The sequence below is a fragment of the Cydia amplana genome, chromosome 4 (genome assembly GCF_948474715.1).
Source record: "Cydia amplana chromosome 4, ilCydAmpl1.1, whole genome shotgun sequence".
Lineage (NCBI taxonomy): Eukaryota > Metazoa > Arthropoda > Insecta > Lepidoptera > Tortricidae > Cydia > Cydia amplana.
In genome coordinates, this window is record NC_086072.1 from 15,932,517 (window position 1) to 15,948,647 (window position 16,131).

Below are 16,131 nucleotides of genomic sequence, written 5' to 3' on the forward strand. Positions count from 1 at the left end.
AAAAGAGACAGATGCCTGCAATTTCCGAACTTCGGTGTTCGCGGTAGGCCCTCTGTACCTATTTACCACTAGGCCGTCGCGGATTTTACAAAAGCTCAATAATTTTGATGATGCCAAAAAATTTCACATTCTCCCAATGTTATTTATCAATAATATTTTATGTATACATATTAATAGTGACATCTATTGTTTGAATTAAATTTATTTAACCATGATGCACAGCTTAATTTTTTCATAGACGGTAAATATGGTAGAAATTTCACAAGTATCAAGACTATTTAATCCATTTTCTGTGGTGTTGTCACATACTGATTTTTAAAAACTACTTTTAATTTAGCGCTGCAGACTTTCTTTGGTTTTACTCTAACATATTCTGGCACAGTCCCTTAATTGTCTGTGGAAAAAGGTGGTTTTAATAACATGTAATTTGAATTTCGCGCCTTTTTCTACTGACAAGTTGGGTGTGTTTGAGTATGTATTACATTATTTTACAGAAGTAAAAAACAACTTAGGTACCTACTTACTTTTTTTAATTTTACAATAATAAATCTCAAATATAGTTGGTCAAACCAATTTGTCAGTCAGTAAGAACCAGGAAAACTATACTCATCCTTTTCTTTTGGGTGCTAGTACTAGTGTAAAACAAAGAATAGAGAATATAATAGAATAGACATAGAGAGCGTTTATTCGTGACAAAAAATAAATAAAAGAAAACAACAGGTAACAACAACATAAGGGCGCGTGTACACGGTGCCGCCTCCGCGCCGCCGTCGCGGGTTTTACGCGTCTCGTGTACATACCTAGCGCGAAGGTGCGGCGGCGGCGCGGCGGCGGCGCGGCGGCGGGCTTTACGCGTCTCGTGTAGGTACATAGCGCGAAGGTGCGGCGGCGGCGCGGAGGCGGTACAGTGTACACGAGCCCGTGCGGCGGCGGCGCGGAGGCGGCACCGTGTACACGCGCCCTAAAAGTCACGAAATGAAAGACAGTATGATTCTCTGTCTATGTTTGAAATGAGACAGAAGTTGACATATCGAATTCGGGAACTCCCAATATTCCACGATAATTTTGGTCTGGCAACACTAACACTTCAAATTGGTCGTACTTCTCAATCTCCGTACCCTCGTAGGGTATGTAGCAGGTATGGTATATGACGTGTATCTTGCCGTTGATAAGGTTGCCCTCATGCACGGCTCTTCCGATGTAAAGGGGCTCCTGTCTGACTTCGGAAATACCGCCGATGAAAGCGTTTTGGGGTATCTTGTTCGAGCCGGTTTTTACCCAAGTGGCGTTGTAGCCGCAGAGGACCTGTAATACAAATTAGCGCCATATCATTAGCCAGCAATTTTTTTTTCATATTTATTCCATTGTAATAAGGTTCAAAGTTGTTTATTATTTAAGTCAATTACTGAATTGAGTAAGGTGTGTGAAGCCCTTAAACACGATTGACGATTACAAGTCTCGAATGCTGTTCTAAATATGCAGCTACACCACAGGCACCACGCACACCAACTCTTTTCAATTGTGCACCTTATTCTGACACAATAAAGTTTAATATTCGAATTAGTTTCTTAGACGAATGTGGCGCGGCGGACGCGCGTAGTAATTTAGAATGACGCCAATTATTATTCAAATGCTTCAAGTAAATCACCTGGAAATGATCTTTCGCATGTTCCCTGCCGCCCCACGGCACGAAAGCTTTCCGTTTCGACGGTACATACTTTCCCGGGCACGTAGAATGTCCATGCAATGCACAAGCTATATACAAAGGCTCTTTCTCAAACCCCGCTATCAGAGCGTCAGGTGGTAACTTATGGTCAATGAGGGTTACCCAACGTAATTCACCACTTTGTAACTTCTTTGGTTGTAGGACTCTTGATATGATAGGCGATTCTGAAAGTTAAAGAACCGTGATAACTGACATGAAACAGTGTTTTGTACAAAGAACAAGTAAATAATAAAGACTGATAATCTTCATAGAAAGGTTTGTCCCTTAAAAATATTTTACTAAATGATTTATAAACCAGTTTCTGGTATTTAGACAGCTGATTCTTGCTATGACTCTGGACTTAATAGCTTGTATGCATTAGTTTATATCTAAGATAGTGTATTTCATATACATGGTATGGTGATGGCAGAGCTGTCACTTACCCAAGCTATATAAAAATACTATAATAGTGCAAGATTTCATAATAACCTTTTTATTTATAACAATTTGTAGGATAATTATAAAACAAAATTATTAGCCAACGTGAAAATAAAACCAAGTAGCAATGTCTGAGAACTTAATCAAGCCAACTAGAATCTTGATACACATATTTGGTGCTCATACTTTCATATATCCACTCTGTCAATGCATTTTTAATCAATTTGATGTATCCAATCATTTCTTTTTCATTATTTTGATATTTGTATCTAAGGAAGGGCTCTGAGTTTTCACCAACACCCAGACAAATGTCGCCATTGTACCAGGTCAGCCAGAACTCTTGGAACTGTTCTATCAAATTAATGAAGGTAGTTACAGCTGAGGCGCTGTCCATATTTCTGGTCTCCAGGTTTCCAATTCTGGATTCATGAGATAAAGTTATCTGTAAAATGTAATATTCATATTCCTATAAATATAACACTTGCCTCCCATTTCCACATGTGCTGTTTCAAAGCATAATAAATACAGATAAAGGTACCATTTTAATAGTCTGTCAAGCCATTTCCGTCAGTAGAAAAAAGCGGCAAATTAAAAAATGTAGGCGCGAAGGGTTATCGTCCCATAGAAAATATGAAGTTCGCGCTACTGACAACTTGTCAAGATTGCTGATCAGTACGGATATGATGGTCGTTCTTGTCTACGTGACAGCGTGATAAAACGGTGTCCGTCACTTTCTTTCCCACGGTGTTAAACAGTGACAGTTATTTTATCACGTGGATAAAGATGGATAAAGCTATCCATAATAGGCTGGCAGGCACTTTAGTTAAAGGTTTTGAAAAAAATATTGTGGTTGTGTCAAAGTATTCCTAATTTAAATAAAGCTATTTCACCTTTGCTATTACTGTGTTAGTAATAAGATTATTTAAAATAAGTAATTAGATTGTAGGTAGATTAATAATAGCTCACATCAAAAAGGTTTTTGTGTGGAGGATTTATTCCGGATAAATAAAGTTGTGCACATCCTGAATTAGACTTGACTTGAAATCTAATGGCCCCACTATTTGCTTTGCAAGTCTCTATGTAATGTGCTGAAATAAAATAAATACTTAAAAAAATATTAACAAGAAAAAAGAAAAGTTCTACCCAAATGGGTAGCTCAGTATATCACTATGTGCAAAAATATACAATCTATTATGTATTAAAGGTATTGATAATATAGTAACTTACAATCCAAATCCATGTTATTCTGATCCCTGTTAATTATAATATTTTTTCTACTCCAGCACTTAAATGTGTCAATTAAATGACTGACAGTGATATCTAAAGCAATGTCATTTGAATGCTTTGTCTATAGGCTCATAAGATGACTGCTAGCAGTCATCTTATGAGTATAATACAACTGCTTTATTTTTTTTTAAAGATACAAGTTCCGATCATCTTGATTGAAAGAGGTATGTTTTCATTTACAATAATAACTCTTTTTTTTTTTTAATAATAACTTTTTTTTTTAAATAATAACTCAATTTTTTTTAAATAATAACTCTTTTTTTTTAATAATAACTTTTTTTTAATAATAACTTTTTTTTAATAATAACTTCGACCCTTGAATTTTAAGAACCCTTATTATATCACTGTTGCATAAACTACTATTATTAAGTAGTCACTTTAGAACAGTACCTAAACTATATTTTATAGTAGGTACTCTACCGCTTTTTAAAAGTATACAGTATACTGCCTCAAGGATGTCCCAGAGTAAATGTAATTTATATACTTTCTCTTTTACGATAACAAGTGGATATTCTCTTGGTTTTCGGGTTTAGTATCCGGATACTTTCGGGGTTTCGGAATTTCCCATAAACTATACATAAACAATATTGACGTCTTTATAGTCGATTTAGACTCTCGCGCGAGCCACGAGACGAGCCGCGAGCCGAGCCACGAGACGAGAGTGTAAGCGGTGGGCTCGCGGCTCGTCTCGTGGCTCGCAAGCTCGTCGAGCTAATATAATTTAAACACTAACGGCACGGCATAAGGTTTATAACCGAATGACAAGCCGAACGCGAGTGTAAACGGTGGACTCGCGTCTCGTGGCGCGGCTCGCGGCTCGTCTCGTGGCTCGCGCGAGAGTCTAAACCGAGTTTAAGGCGTTTATTCGATTCGAGTGGATTCGAGTTTCTTGTGTCTTGCGATTCCATTGCGATTCCCAATAATGATCAATCGATTGTTAAGTTATAGTTAGTCAAACCAAATTGTCAGTAAATAAGAACAAAAAAAAACTACACTCCTATACTTGGTCAACCAGATCTTGACAGTAGAAAAAGGCGGCAAATTTGAAAAATGTAGGTGCGAAGGGATATCGTCCCATAGAAAATTTGAATTTCGCGCCTTTTTTTACTGACAAGATTTGCTTGACCAGCTATAGTTATAGTTTGTCAAAGGACTGTCTTATCTCAAACATAGACAGAGACGCGGATGAGAGCGAGGAAGAGATAAGATATGTTTCTCGCGACACAATTTAATCACCAATTTGCATTCCATAGATACTATAGCTGGTCAACCAAATCTTGTCAGTAAAAAAAGGAGCGAAATTCAAATTGTCTATGGGACGATAAAGTCTGGCTAATGAAAGTTGAGCCTGAGATTTATTTAAGACTTTTTATATGGCAACTTTTTTTCCTATCAAATAAGCTGTCAGTTTCAAGCTGTCATTTAATTTCATAGTAATTTTATTGCCAGGTGCGGTTTTTATTGAAATTCCCGCGTTATCTCAGGCTCAACTTTCATTAGCCAGACTCTAGAGTCGGACCAAGAAAAGTCTGCAGCGGATTTGATAGCCCACGCAGGGCAAGTGTTATTTTAAATGTCAAACTTCTATGAAATTATGACGTATAAATAACACTTGCACTGCGGGGGCTATCAAATCCGCTGCAGACTTTTCTTGGTCCGACTCTATCCCTTCGCGCCTACATTTTTCAAATTTGCCGCCTTTTTCTACTGTCAAGATCTGATTGACCAAGTATAACTAACTTCGAAAATTGGCATTTTTGTGTCCGCACCTGCTGATTTGATCGGGGAATCAAATTGGCGTTTGCGTCCGCACGGCCTGATTCGGTCGGACAATTTCATCAGATTGGCGAAAAATTGTCTCGTCGACTCCACTTTATTCTTTGGTGTGTACGCACTACGTATTGCTAGAGCAAATAATTATATAGGTTACCTAGTTAAAACTGTTAACCCCTCGTATGCTTTAGACACGGATCCGTGCGTGGGAATTTTAATCTATTGTTGTAAATGTCAAGGTCACTTTTTCAATGATCAAATTTGATAGGCCGCATACGAGGGGTTAAAACTTTAAAACGCGTCAATAGTGTCACTGTTAGATTCTTTGGCGGGAACTTGAAAAAAGTTGTCGGAAAATTTTCGCTCCAACTTTTAGAATTGCGATTTATTAGTTTAAAGTAGTTTAAACTAACTTAACTTGTATATATTTAATGTAAAATTTTGTAAATAATTATAGTTAGTGTATAAACAATGGCAGGTGGCGAGGGGGGCGGGGAAAACCCGCCCACCCTCAAGCGCTCCAAAACCGACGGCCAAGGCGGCACGGACGATGGCGGCGGGGGTGAGCAATCTAATAGTGCTTATTTACCGTACTTTAAACCGGACTACAAAAGACTATACCCTGAGAACTCGGGAAAACTAGAATTTAAAGTTTTTGTCGAACATGTGGACGCAAAGGACAGATTGGGAAATAAAAGTCCAATATTTCTCAACCACATATTCACAAATGGCATAAAAGGTGTAACGGCTATACAGCGCGTAAACGCTAACAAAATTGCAGTCGTTTTCAAGCAATATAATAATGCAAACAATTTTCTAAACAACACTGCATTTTTGACCCAAAATAACATGAAGGCGTACATACCGGCGACCCAAATCGAAAAAACTGGGATAATCAGATTTGTGCCAGTCAATATCTCTAACAAGGATTTATACACAAAGTTGAGCTCTATTTATGAGATCATAGCGGTTCGCCGCTTCACGAAAAAAGTCGGACAGGATCGTGTTCCCTTACAGACAGTGAGCATTACGTTCTTGTCGCATGTACTACCGGACAATGTACAGTACGATTTATTCTCGTACAGAATCTTTGAATATGTGCCTCCACTACTGCAATGTTTCAAATGCTTTAAATTTAATCATGCAGCTAAAGTATGTAACGGAAAACAGCGTTGCTCCATTTGCTCTGGCGACCACTTTTATAAGGAGTGTGACAAACCTAATGAGTTATGTTGTGCCAATTGTAGCGGCCCCCACTTGGCAATTTCAAAAGCTTGTCCTGTAAAACTTAAAAAAATAATGGAAAAGAAGACAAACATCACATATGCTTCTAAGGCTGAAACGAGAAAAGTTGAGTTTCCGGCTTTACTTGACAAAAACAAAACTGTAAGACCTGAAAAAACCCCAAAAACACAAACGCAAAAAACCGTTCCTTCTACACCAGCAGAAACCCCTAAATTTGACATTAAAAAAGAATTGTTACAGAATACAGATTTAATGAATGCACTGGTTAGCACTCTCATAGAATTAGCCAACAAGACCGATTCTAGCCCAATCACTAATAGTTGTATTAAAGATATGCTTATTAAAAACATTAAATAATGGATCCTACACACATTCGTATTGCTCAATTCAATGTTCAATCTATTTCAAATAAAAAACCGTTGCTAATTAACTTTTTAAAAGTAAATAATATTGATGTTTGTCTTCTTAATGAAACCTGGTTAAAGCCAACTACTGCTTTTAGAATACCTAATTATAATATTTACTGCAAGTATGGTAACAATGGACGTGACGGAGTTGCTATACTTGTTAAAAATATATACAAACATACTTTTATACAGACTAACTTTTATGAAAGTATTCAAAATGTAGCGATCTCTATTGTGACTGACTTAGGGCCTTTATCAGTTTTATGTGTGTACTGTCCACCAAACCGTCCACACATAAGACTAAATAGACTTAAAAATATAATTGAGAAATTACCAACACCTATAATAATAGCAGGAGATATCAATGCACATCATACAGCGTTTGGTTGCGCTACTAACCAATCGCGGGGTAACACCCTGTTCGATATTATAAGTGACTTAGACTTATGTATCTTAAATGACGGAAACCCAACTACAGTTACTTACCCCAATCGAAATCCTTCAGCGATCGATGTTAGCTTCTGCAGTGCGAGTATAGCACCTATGTGCGAGTGGCAAGTCCATGATGACCCTATGGGCAGCGATCACTACCCTACTATAGTCAGTATATTAACATCTCTTGAAAAATATCAAATAAATGATCCAATAGATAAATTTATATACACTAAAGCTGACTGGAACAAATATAAAGAGCTATCAGAAGAGGTATTCTCTAATTTTCCTTTAAATGAGAATAATGATCCTATACAATTATATGACAAATTTAGTTCTGAACTCCAATTCTTAAAGATACAATGTATTCCAAAACTTACTAAAAATACAAACTTTATTAGCAGACCGCCGGTTCCTTGGTGGAATAAAAAATGTGAGGATAGTGTCATTAAAGCCTATGAGGCATTAAAATATTACAGGGCGAATCCATCTTTAGAAAACTATATTTCGTACAAGAAACTTAATGCTCTTAAAAAACGCACAATAGCAGAGGAAAGAACTAGTAGTTGGCGTAGTTTTTGTGCTTCTTTAAATCGATGTACACCTATTGGGTTAATATGGAACAATATTAAACGTTTTAAGGGATTAAAATCTAAGCAGATAATTAAAAATGATGAATTTATAGAACCATTTATAACTAAGTTAACCCAAGGTTGTAGTAACGATCCTAGCTCTATAGAAAGTTTATTTGAAAGTAACAATGAGAATAATGAGTCTAAGTATCTTATTGAACCTTTTACTTGGGAGGAATTTGTTGTAAGTCTGCAATCTAGGAAGAATACTACCCCAGGCTTAGATGATATACCATACCTGCTTTTAAAGAAGCTGCATGTTAATGGTCAACAAGTTTTGCTAAAAATAATGAATTTACTTTGGTTACAAGGAAAAATACCTCAATCTTGGAAAACACAATGTGTAATACCTATTTTAAAACCAGACAAACCTCCTAGTGAGGCCAATTCTTATAGACCTATTTCTCTATCATCATGTATTGGTAAAGTTTTTGAGAATATGATAAAGACTAGACTTGATTGGTATGTTGAGGCAAACAATATACTGCCTCCATTTCAAAACGGCTTTCGACGAGGTAGAAGCTGTTCTGACAGCTTCATATCTCTTATATCGGATTTAAAATTAGCTAACTATAACAAGTGTAAGGGTAAAAACACCAGAGCACCATTTTAAACAATATTTATTAGGGAATCACAATAATAATCAGAGTTTTGGACTTAGGTAATACGCGACGCCGATCACGCGCAAAAACCGATCTCTAGATGACAGCCGTCATAATGCTGCTCCATTCCCGGCTCTCGTAGTGATGTCAAGACCGCTGTTTTACGATGCCGCCTTTTAGCTCGGCCATCGCCTGACCCGACCAGCGCCCCGCAGGTCACTGTCATCAGTGCAGCCATTGAAGTCTGCCACAGCCAACGCAGTCGCAGCAAGCTGGGTCTTCACCAGGTGGATGTAGCCTCCACCAGTTCAATATTCTGCGAATTGAACAAGCACCTTTTACGCTCAGCCGATATACAAGCCTTGGTCCGTTTGAATAATTCGACTCGAGTTCCGTTGAAACGGTCTATTTCGTTATTGTCAACTTACACCAAGATATTTAGTTCTATTTCAGTCGAATTGGAGTAAGGGCTTAAGCCGACTGAACCAAATGTAAGAAAGCGTGACCAGGCTAGGTACCAAATAATCCGTGGTATGAGAGGTGTTAGGATATGCAAGTCTGCTCAGCACTTGCTTGAAATACACAAAAGGCTTAATTCACGTGCATATGACACCAAGAGGATATAAATACCAATTAATTAATTATGCAAAATAATAAAATATTGCGATGAGCGTGACATCTAGCGGCAGGTAGATAAACCACCCCCTTTTTTTGTAACACCATCTAACATAAATTATTTTCTTGTGAATAACGTCATATAACCTTGAAGGATTTATTAGATTTTGATAAATTTCTAGCATGCATATACCCATGCAGCTAACCCAAACCTTCCATTGAGCGGTGCGTTCATACTGACCGCTTAACGTAACAATGACTATTTGTGTCGTTTTAAAAGCAAAGACTTGGAACAAACTCACAATTGGCTTCTCCGTTGTAGGATGTAAGACTCCCTCGCATGCGCGCACAAAAATGCGTACAACTCGTGAGAGGCTAACATGGGACACGTCTCATGCATGTGCGGAGCTGCCTAGGCTAGGACACCACTGCCCTTGTAGGCGCAACGACCGTAGAAGTCAGCCCTTCACGATAAGGTTGTCACGGAGCCCAGTGCACGCACTCGCTCCAACTGGGTATTTCGAACAGGCACTCCCTCCAACTCTACTGGATCCGGTACTTCGCCAGCGATCCCTAGAAGGTATAAGTGCAAGCAACCCTTTCAAGGTAACCTTGAGATCATCAGTCTTAAGGTCATTAAAATATCCTTTTGTAAACAAGGTCTCAAGCCAACCTCTCAAGGTCAACAACAAATAGTACGATACGATATAGATAAAACATTTATCGGTAGTAGAATAATGGTCCTCTTAAGGATAATATCATATCGCATGCAATGGTCCGCCTCTTAAAGCCTGCACTGCAGATACCAGGAACAAACTAGCCTGTTAAAGATAGTCTTGTATCACATGCAATGGTCCGCCTCTTAAGGCCTGCACTGCAGATATACCAGTAACAAAATTAGCCTATTAAGGATAATCTAAGCTCACATGCAACGGTCCGCCTTTTAAGGCCTGCATTGCAGCAAATACCAGTAACAACCATCCTCTTAAGGATAGTCTTATATCACATGCAATGGTCCACCTCTTAAGGCCTACACTGCAAATACCAGTAACAACCATCCTCTTAAGGAAAGTCTTATATCACATGCTATGGTCCGCCTCTTAAGGCCTACACTGCAAACACCAGTAACAACCATCCTCTTAAAGATAGTCTTATGTGACATGCAATGGTCCGCCTCTTAAAGCCGACACTGCAAATACCAGTAAACAACCATCCTCTTAGGGATATTCTTATATCACATGCAATGGTCCGCCTCTTAAAGCCTACACTGCAAATACCAGTAAACAACCATCCTCTTAAGGATAGTCTTATATCACATGCAATGGTCCGCTTCTTAAAGCCTACACTGCAAATACCAGTAAACAACCATCCTCTTAAGGATAGTTTTATATCACATGCAATGGTCCGCCTCTTAAAGCCTACATTGCAAATACCAGTAACAACCATCCTCTTAAGGAAAGTCTTATATTACATGCAATGGTCCGCCTCTTAAGGCCTACACTGCAAATACCAGTAACAACCATCCTCTTAAGGATGTCTTATATCACATGCAATGGTCCGCCTCTTAAGGCCTACACCGCAAATACCAGTAACATCCATCCTATTAAGGATGTCTTATATCACATGCAATGGTCCGCCTCTTAAGGCCTACACCGCAAATACCAGTAACAACCATCCCCTGAAGGATAGTCTTATATCACATGCAATGGTCCGCTTCTTAAAGCCTACACTGCAAATATCAGCAACAACCACCCTCTCAAGGATAGTGACAAGCAACAGGCCGCTCCTTAAAGCCTCTGTTGCGATTACCGGCGCCAGGAAGTAGCCTATTAAGGATAGCATCCCTTGCCAAGACTAAAGTAACAGCCCTTCTTAAAGAGCACATAATAATTAAAGCTCTATAGCAGACATTGAAGAGAGTAAGTAATATAAATAAAATAATCACTCAGTTCTCAATCCGAGTGTCTAATAAAATTAATCAAGCACAATGTGTTTATTTTAGTCGGCAAACCCGTTAACAAAACACATAAGTATGACAACAGTAACCCAGTTCTAAATCTGGGATAAAACAAAATCACAACTCGATTCCAAACTCGAGAGTAAGTAATATAAATAAAATAATCACTCAGTTCTCAATCCGAGTGTCTAATAAAATTAATCAAGCACAATGTGTTTATTTTAGTCGCCAAACCTGTTAACAAAACACATAAGTATGACAACAGTACCCCAGTTCTAAATCTGGGATAAAACAAAATCACAACTCGATTCCAAACTCGAGAGTAAGTAATATAAATAAAATAATCACTCAGTTCTCAATCCGAGTGTCTAATAAAATTAATCAAGCACAATGTGTTTATTTTAGTCGGCAAACCTGTTAACAAAACACATAAGTATGACAACAGTAACCCAGTTCTAAATCTGGGATAAACAAAATCACAACTCGATTCCAAACTCGAGAGTAAGTAATATAAATAAAATAATCACTCAGTTCTCAATCCGAGTGTCTAATAAAATTAATCAAGCACAATGTGTTTATTTTAGTCGGCAAACCTGTTAACAAAACACATAAGTATGACAACAGTAACCCAGTTCTAAATCTGGAATAAAACAAAATCACAACTCGATTCCAAACTCGAGAGTAAGTAATATAAATAAAATAACACTCAGTTCTCAATCCGAGTGTCTAATAAAATTAATCAAGCACAATGTGTTTATTTTAGTCGGCAAACCTGTTAACAAAACACATAAGTATGAAAACAGTAACCCAGTTCTAAATCTGGGATAAGACAAAATCACAACTCGATTCCAAACTCGAGAGTAAGTAATATAAGTAAAATAATCACTCAGTTCACAATCCGAGTGTCTAATAAAATTATATCTCAGTTCCTAATCTGAGAATATACTCGTAGTCAGTTCTTAATCTGAAAACGGTACCTGAAATAACAGCATTTGCCTTTAACATGGAAAATATAAAATAATAAGCAGTTGCTACTATGCAACCAATTGTAAATGATCATGTGCAACTTGGCTTGCCTCTTCCGTGCCCCTAAATAAAGGCAACGCTCTTACTATACCAACATTGAACTACAGTAGAGCCTGAACAGAAGTTCATGTTATCGAGGTTCCTCTCTTACCCAGGTTCGCCTTATCGAGGTTTCACAAATTGTATTTTTCAACCATCATGAAGTGTATATTGATAATGATCAATCAGTCAAATCATGGCACATATGCTTAAACCATAAAGCTTCCAATCCCAAGACACACATGGTTGATTTTCTGCAGCTGTGCATGTGCATTTTATGTATAGATAACTCAACACATCATCATCCAGGTTAAATTATACCTGCACAAAACTAAATAATTTTGTTAAATGCCATGCAAGCACACATTGTAAGGTAAATGAGTTCATAACATAATAAACCACAATTTATGCATTTTTCAAAACAATGAAATACATACTTAGTGAACCCACAAAATTTGTGAAACATATTATTATTTATAACTTCTGATTTATGAAACCCAGAAGTAATAAAAGTGTACTGTTTATTAATGCAAACGGTACCATAACACACTACAAGTTCAGACGAAAACCGTCAATAACTTCAAACAGTAGCTCATGACATGATATTCTTCGGTTAATGTTCATTAGCAGTGAATGGGTTAAAATAGTTATTTGGAAAGCTTTAACCAAGCTATTTACCTTCGTTTAATATTCATCCATTTAACACTTAACTGACCGGTACGTTTAGAGTCCAGTAGCACTTGTATGTAAAGACATGTATATCATATAGACCGTCAATATTCATATTGACTCCTGAAAGTATTCACCTCGCTTACCATTAGCAACAACCTGCTTTACCAGTGTCATACTCAGCTCAGTAAGTATCTAGTTCAATATGTTCATCTCTTTGACAAGATTAAACCTTGGAAACACCTATAATCATACTTCATCGGTGCAAGTATTATAAAACTATGGTCAAAACTTCACCAGCAATAAAGTTTTGTTATAAGGAAATGCATCTGAAACATACTGTTAGAACACAAATGATTATCATTGTCAATAACTCAAACACTTGACAATGTCATGCCAATAACTTTCATTAGTTTGGTAAGTCTGTTTAAATATATGTCTTTTGTTCATTTTATAACATGACATTTTGTGAAAAATATTTGCAATGCAAACTTAAACCAACATCCCAATGAACAAAACAACAACCACAACATACTATAAGCTGTATGCAATTAATTTGTATAAACATTCATAACATTTTTCATACATAGAACCAATCAATAATATGTACAGACAGAAATTTTCTCAACATCTCAAATGATTTACTGCTTTATTTATCAGTATGTCTGCAGCTTAATGTTAATTGCAAAGATGCAGGAGGTTATATGTGATATGAACTGTCTTTTAAAATATTCAGTCCGAGGAGGCTCCGGAAACATGGAGCGACTACTTTTGTCACAGACAATACTAACCAGCTACAAATAACTGTCACCTTTCGCTTATTCACAAAGCGCACTTTACCAACCCACAGTCAATGTAACACATACTAACCGTTAGTATACATGTACAACATGAACAAGCATTTTATTTCTAAATAAATACCTCATTCTCCATGACATCAGAGATTAAGTATCAACATATTTTCTCCATATAATGAATTAGTTGAACACTTGGACATATTATACCTGGCATCCATAACCAACTAACTTTGAAATATTATCCATGTCCATTTGGGTTCATTATAGAGGCCTGACCCGATAGTCACTCTAGTGCGTTCAACGACGGTATGGTCGTTCAATTCAAGAATCATTGCTGTCAAATTTCTGGAAATTACACAAACCAAAAACACACCAACAAAGCATTATTTCAGTTGCAATAAGCATGTGTAATATCACACACACACACATATGAAACAACAAGTAATTTCTCCTCATTGTCGTTGTAACCAATATTCCAGTGTTTTTGAAAACTTGTAATCTATTTTAATTTGACTGAAAGGATAAAGTATTAAATAGCACTCATTGTTAATCATGAAAGCATAATACCAACATACATATAGTATCAATCAAGGCTAAGTTTACATTACCAAACTTGTTTTGTATGCTTTTTACTTGAATGTAAATTTCACCACGACACAAACTTTAGAAAATGATCATAGCATTTTGTTAATATGTCATGTAGACATACTTAATCACATTATGTTATGTATCTGAAAGCACATAGATTACAAAAATAACACAACATATAAGTGAGGCAGTGAATATTTACCACTATGGCCCCGGAGGGCCCGGAGCATTGTTAGGTGTTGGATCAACACAGACTTCTTACCTGAGTTAACTTTTACCTGAGTTACTCTGTAATCCCAAGGATTTATTTTATTCATACCAATATCAAAATTCAAGAGTACCTAATGGTATCTGTCAGCTTATATCTTGTGATCTTCTGCTGTGAATATTGTAATATACATACATGCCAGCAGCCTTATTACACTGTCAATATGTATTATTTTTGACAGTCATGATCATTGATGTACATAAACTGAAATAGGTATCTGAAATCAAACACAAAACACACAAAACACACGGCAAAGGTACGATACGCCAGCCAATAGCCGGCACAGGTTAGTTTTGTAGGCTATTCTTGTAGGTATGATTTTGACACCAATCTTGGACTTTGTATATTTAAGTCCCTAACTGATGAGTGGTGTTGGTGCATTTACTCATTACAATCAGATTAACGATCAGAACAATGAAACAAGGAAGGACTACGCGCGGTAAATTTCGTAATGTCAATTTCGACAAATTATATCGTAGTAGGCGGGAATCCACTATCGCACTTCTGAAGCTGTAAGGGTAAAAACACCAGAGCACCATTTTAAACAATATTTATTAGGGAATCACAATAATAATCAGAGTTTTGGACTTAGGTAATACGCGACGCCGATCACGCGCAAAAACCGATCTCTAGATGACAGCCGTCATAATGCTGCTCCATTCCCGGCTCTCGTAGTGATGTCAAGACCGCTGTTTTACGATGCCGCCTTTTACAAGTCACATGCTGTTTGTATATTTTTGGATGTACAAGGAGCATTTGACAATGTTGATCCTACAATACTTGTTAAAGTTCTATCTAATATTAAAATCCCTGGGAAATTATGCAAGTGGATATTCAATTTCTTAGACGATAGAGAGCTATATGTAAAATTTAATAACATACTCCATGGACCACGACAAGTTTTCAAAGGCACAATGCAAGGAGCAACGCTGTCTCCTCTTCTGTATAATTTGTATACTAGTGATATTGACTCATTTGTAAATAGTTCTAATGTTAATATACTGCAATTTGCAGATGATCTTGTAATATATTCTATTAATTCAAATTTAGATGTAGCTAAAGCACATATTAATAACGCACTAAATGAACTTTATGTTTATTATAATAATTACTTACACTTAAAGATAAACCCTGACAAAAGCAAGTTACTAATATTGAGCAAGGACACAACAAATGTAAATATTGTATATAATAATGAGATTATTAGAGAAGTCCCTTCTCATAAGTTTCTAGGTGTAGTCATAGATAATCATTTAAAATTTGACCTACATGCTAAGCACATAATCTCTAATTCTGTTAGAGGTTTAAATGTTATGAGATGTCTTGCTGGTATATCTTGGGGTGCAGACCCTCAAGTACTATCCTTACTGTATAAAACCCTTGTCAGAAGTCACTTTGACTATAGTTTTCTTGTACATATGAATACTGAACACACACATAAATTAGAAATAATTCAAAATAAGGCAATGCGAATAATATCAGGGGCAATGTGTTCAACCCCTATAAAAGCAATGGAAGTAGAGACTAAAACAATGCCTTTACCTGTTCGATGGGTGTTGTTAGCTTATAGATATTTAATTAAGATATATGCTAAAGATAATCAAAGTGTAATAAGAAGTATAAAGGGTCATCCCAGGATCCCTAAGTTAAC

General features: G+C 36.8%; 1 protein-coding gene across 1 annotated transcript; it reads right to left on the reverse strand.

The window, feature by feature from the left end:
- Positions 1-999: 999 nt before the first annotated feature.
- On the reverse strand, positions 1,000-3,379 carry LOC134647535 (uncharacterized). Its single transcript, XM_063501887.1, has 5 exons — positions 3,371-3,379; positions 3,110-3,231; positions 2,330-2,585; positions 1,649-1,890; positions 1,000-1,305 (listed from the first exon to the last, which is right to left on the reverse strand). The coding sequence occupies exons 3-5, from the start codon at positions 2,535-2,537 to the stop codon at positions 1,000-1,002; spliced, it is 756 nt and encodes a 251-aa protein (XP_063357957.1). The 5' UTR covers positions 2,538-2,585; positions 3,110-3,231; positions 3,371-3,379.
- Positions 3,380-16,131: the final 12,752 nt, after the last annotated feature.

Bases quoted from the DNA above. Each gene is read 5' to 3' on its own strand.
- LOC134647535 (XM_063501887.1), bottom strand. From the start codon at position 2,537: ATGGACAGCGCCTCAGCTGTAACTACCTTCATTAATTTGATAGAACAG. The intron at 1,891-2,329 runs GTATGAGCACCA...TTTAACTTTCAG, and splicing joins GACAGAGTGGATATATGAAA to AATCGCCTATCATATCAAGA. The intron at 1,306-1,648 runs GTGATTTACTTG...TTTGTATTACAG, and splicing joins ATGCGAAAGATCATTTCCAG to GTCCTCTGCGGCTACAACGC.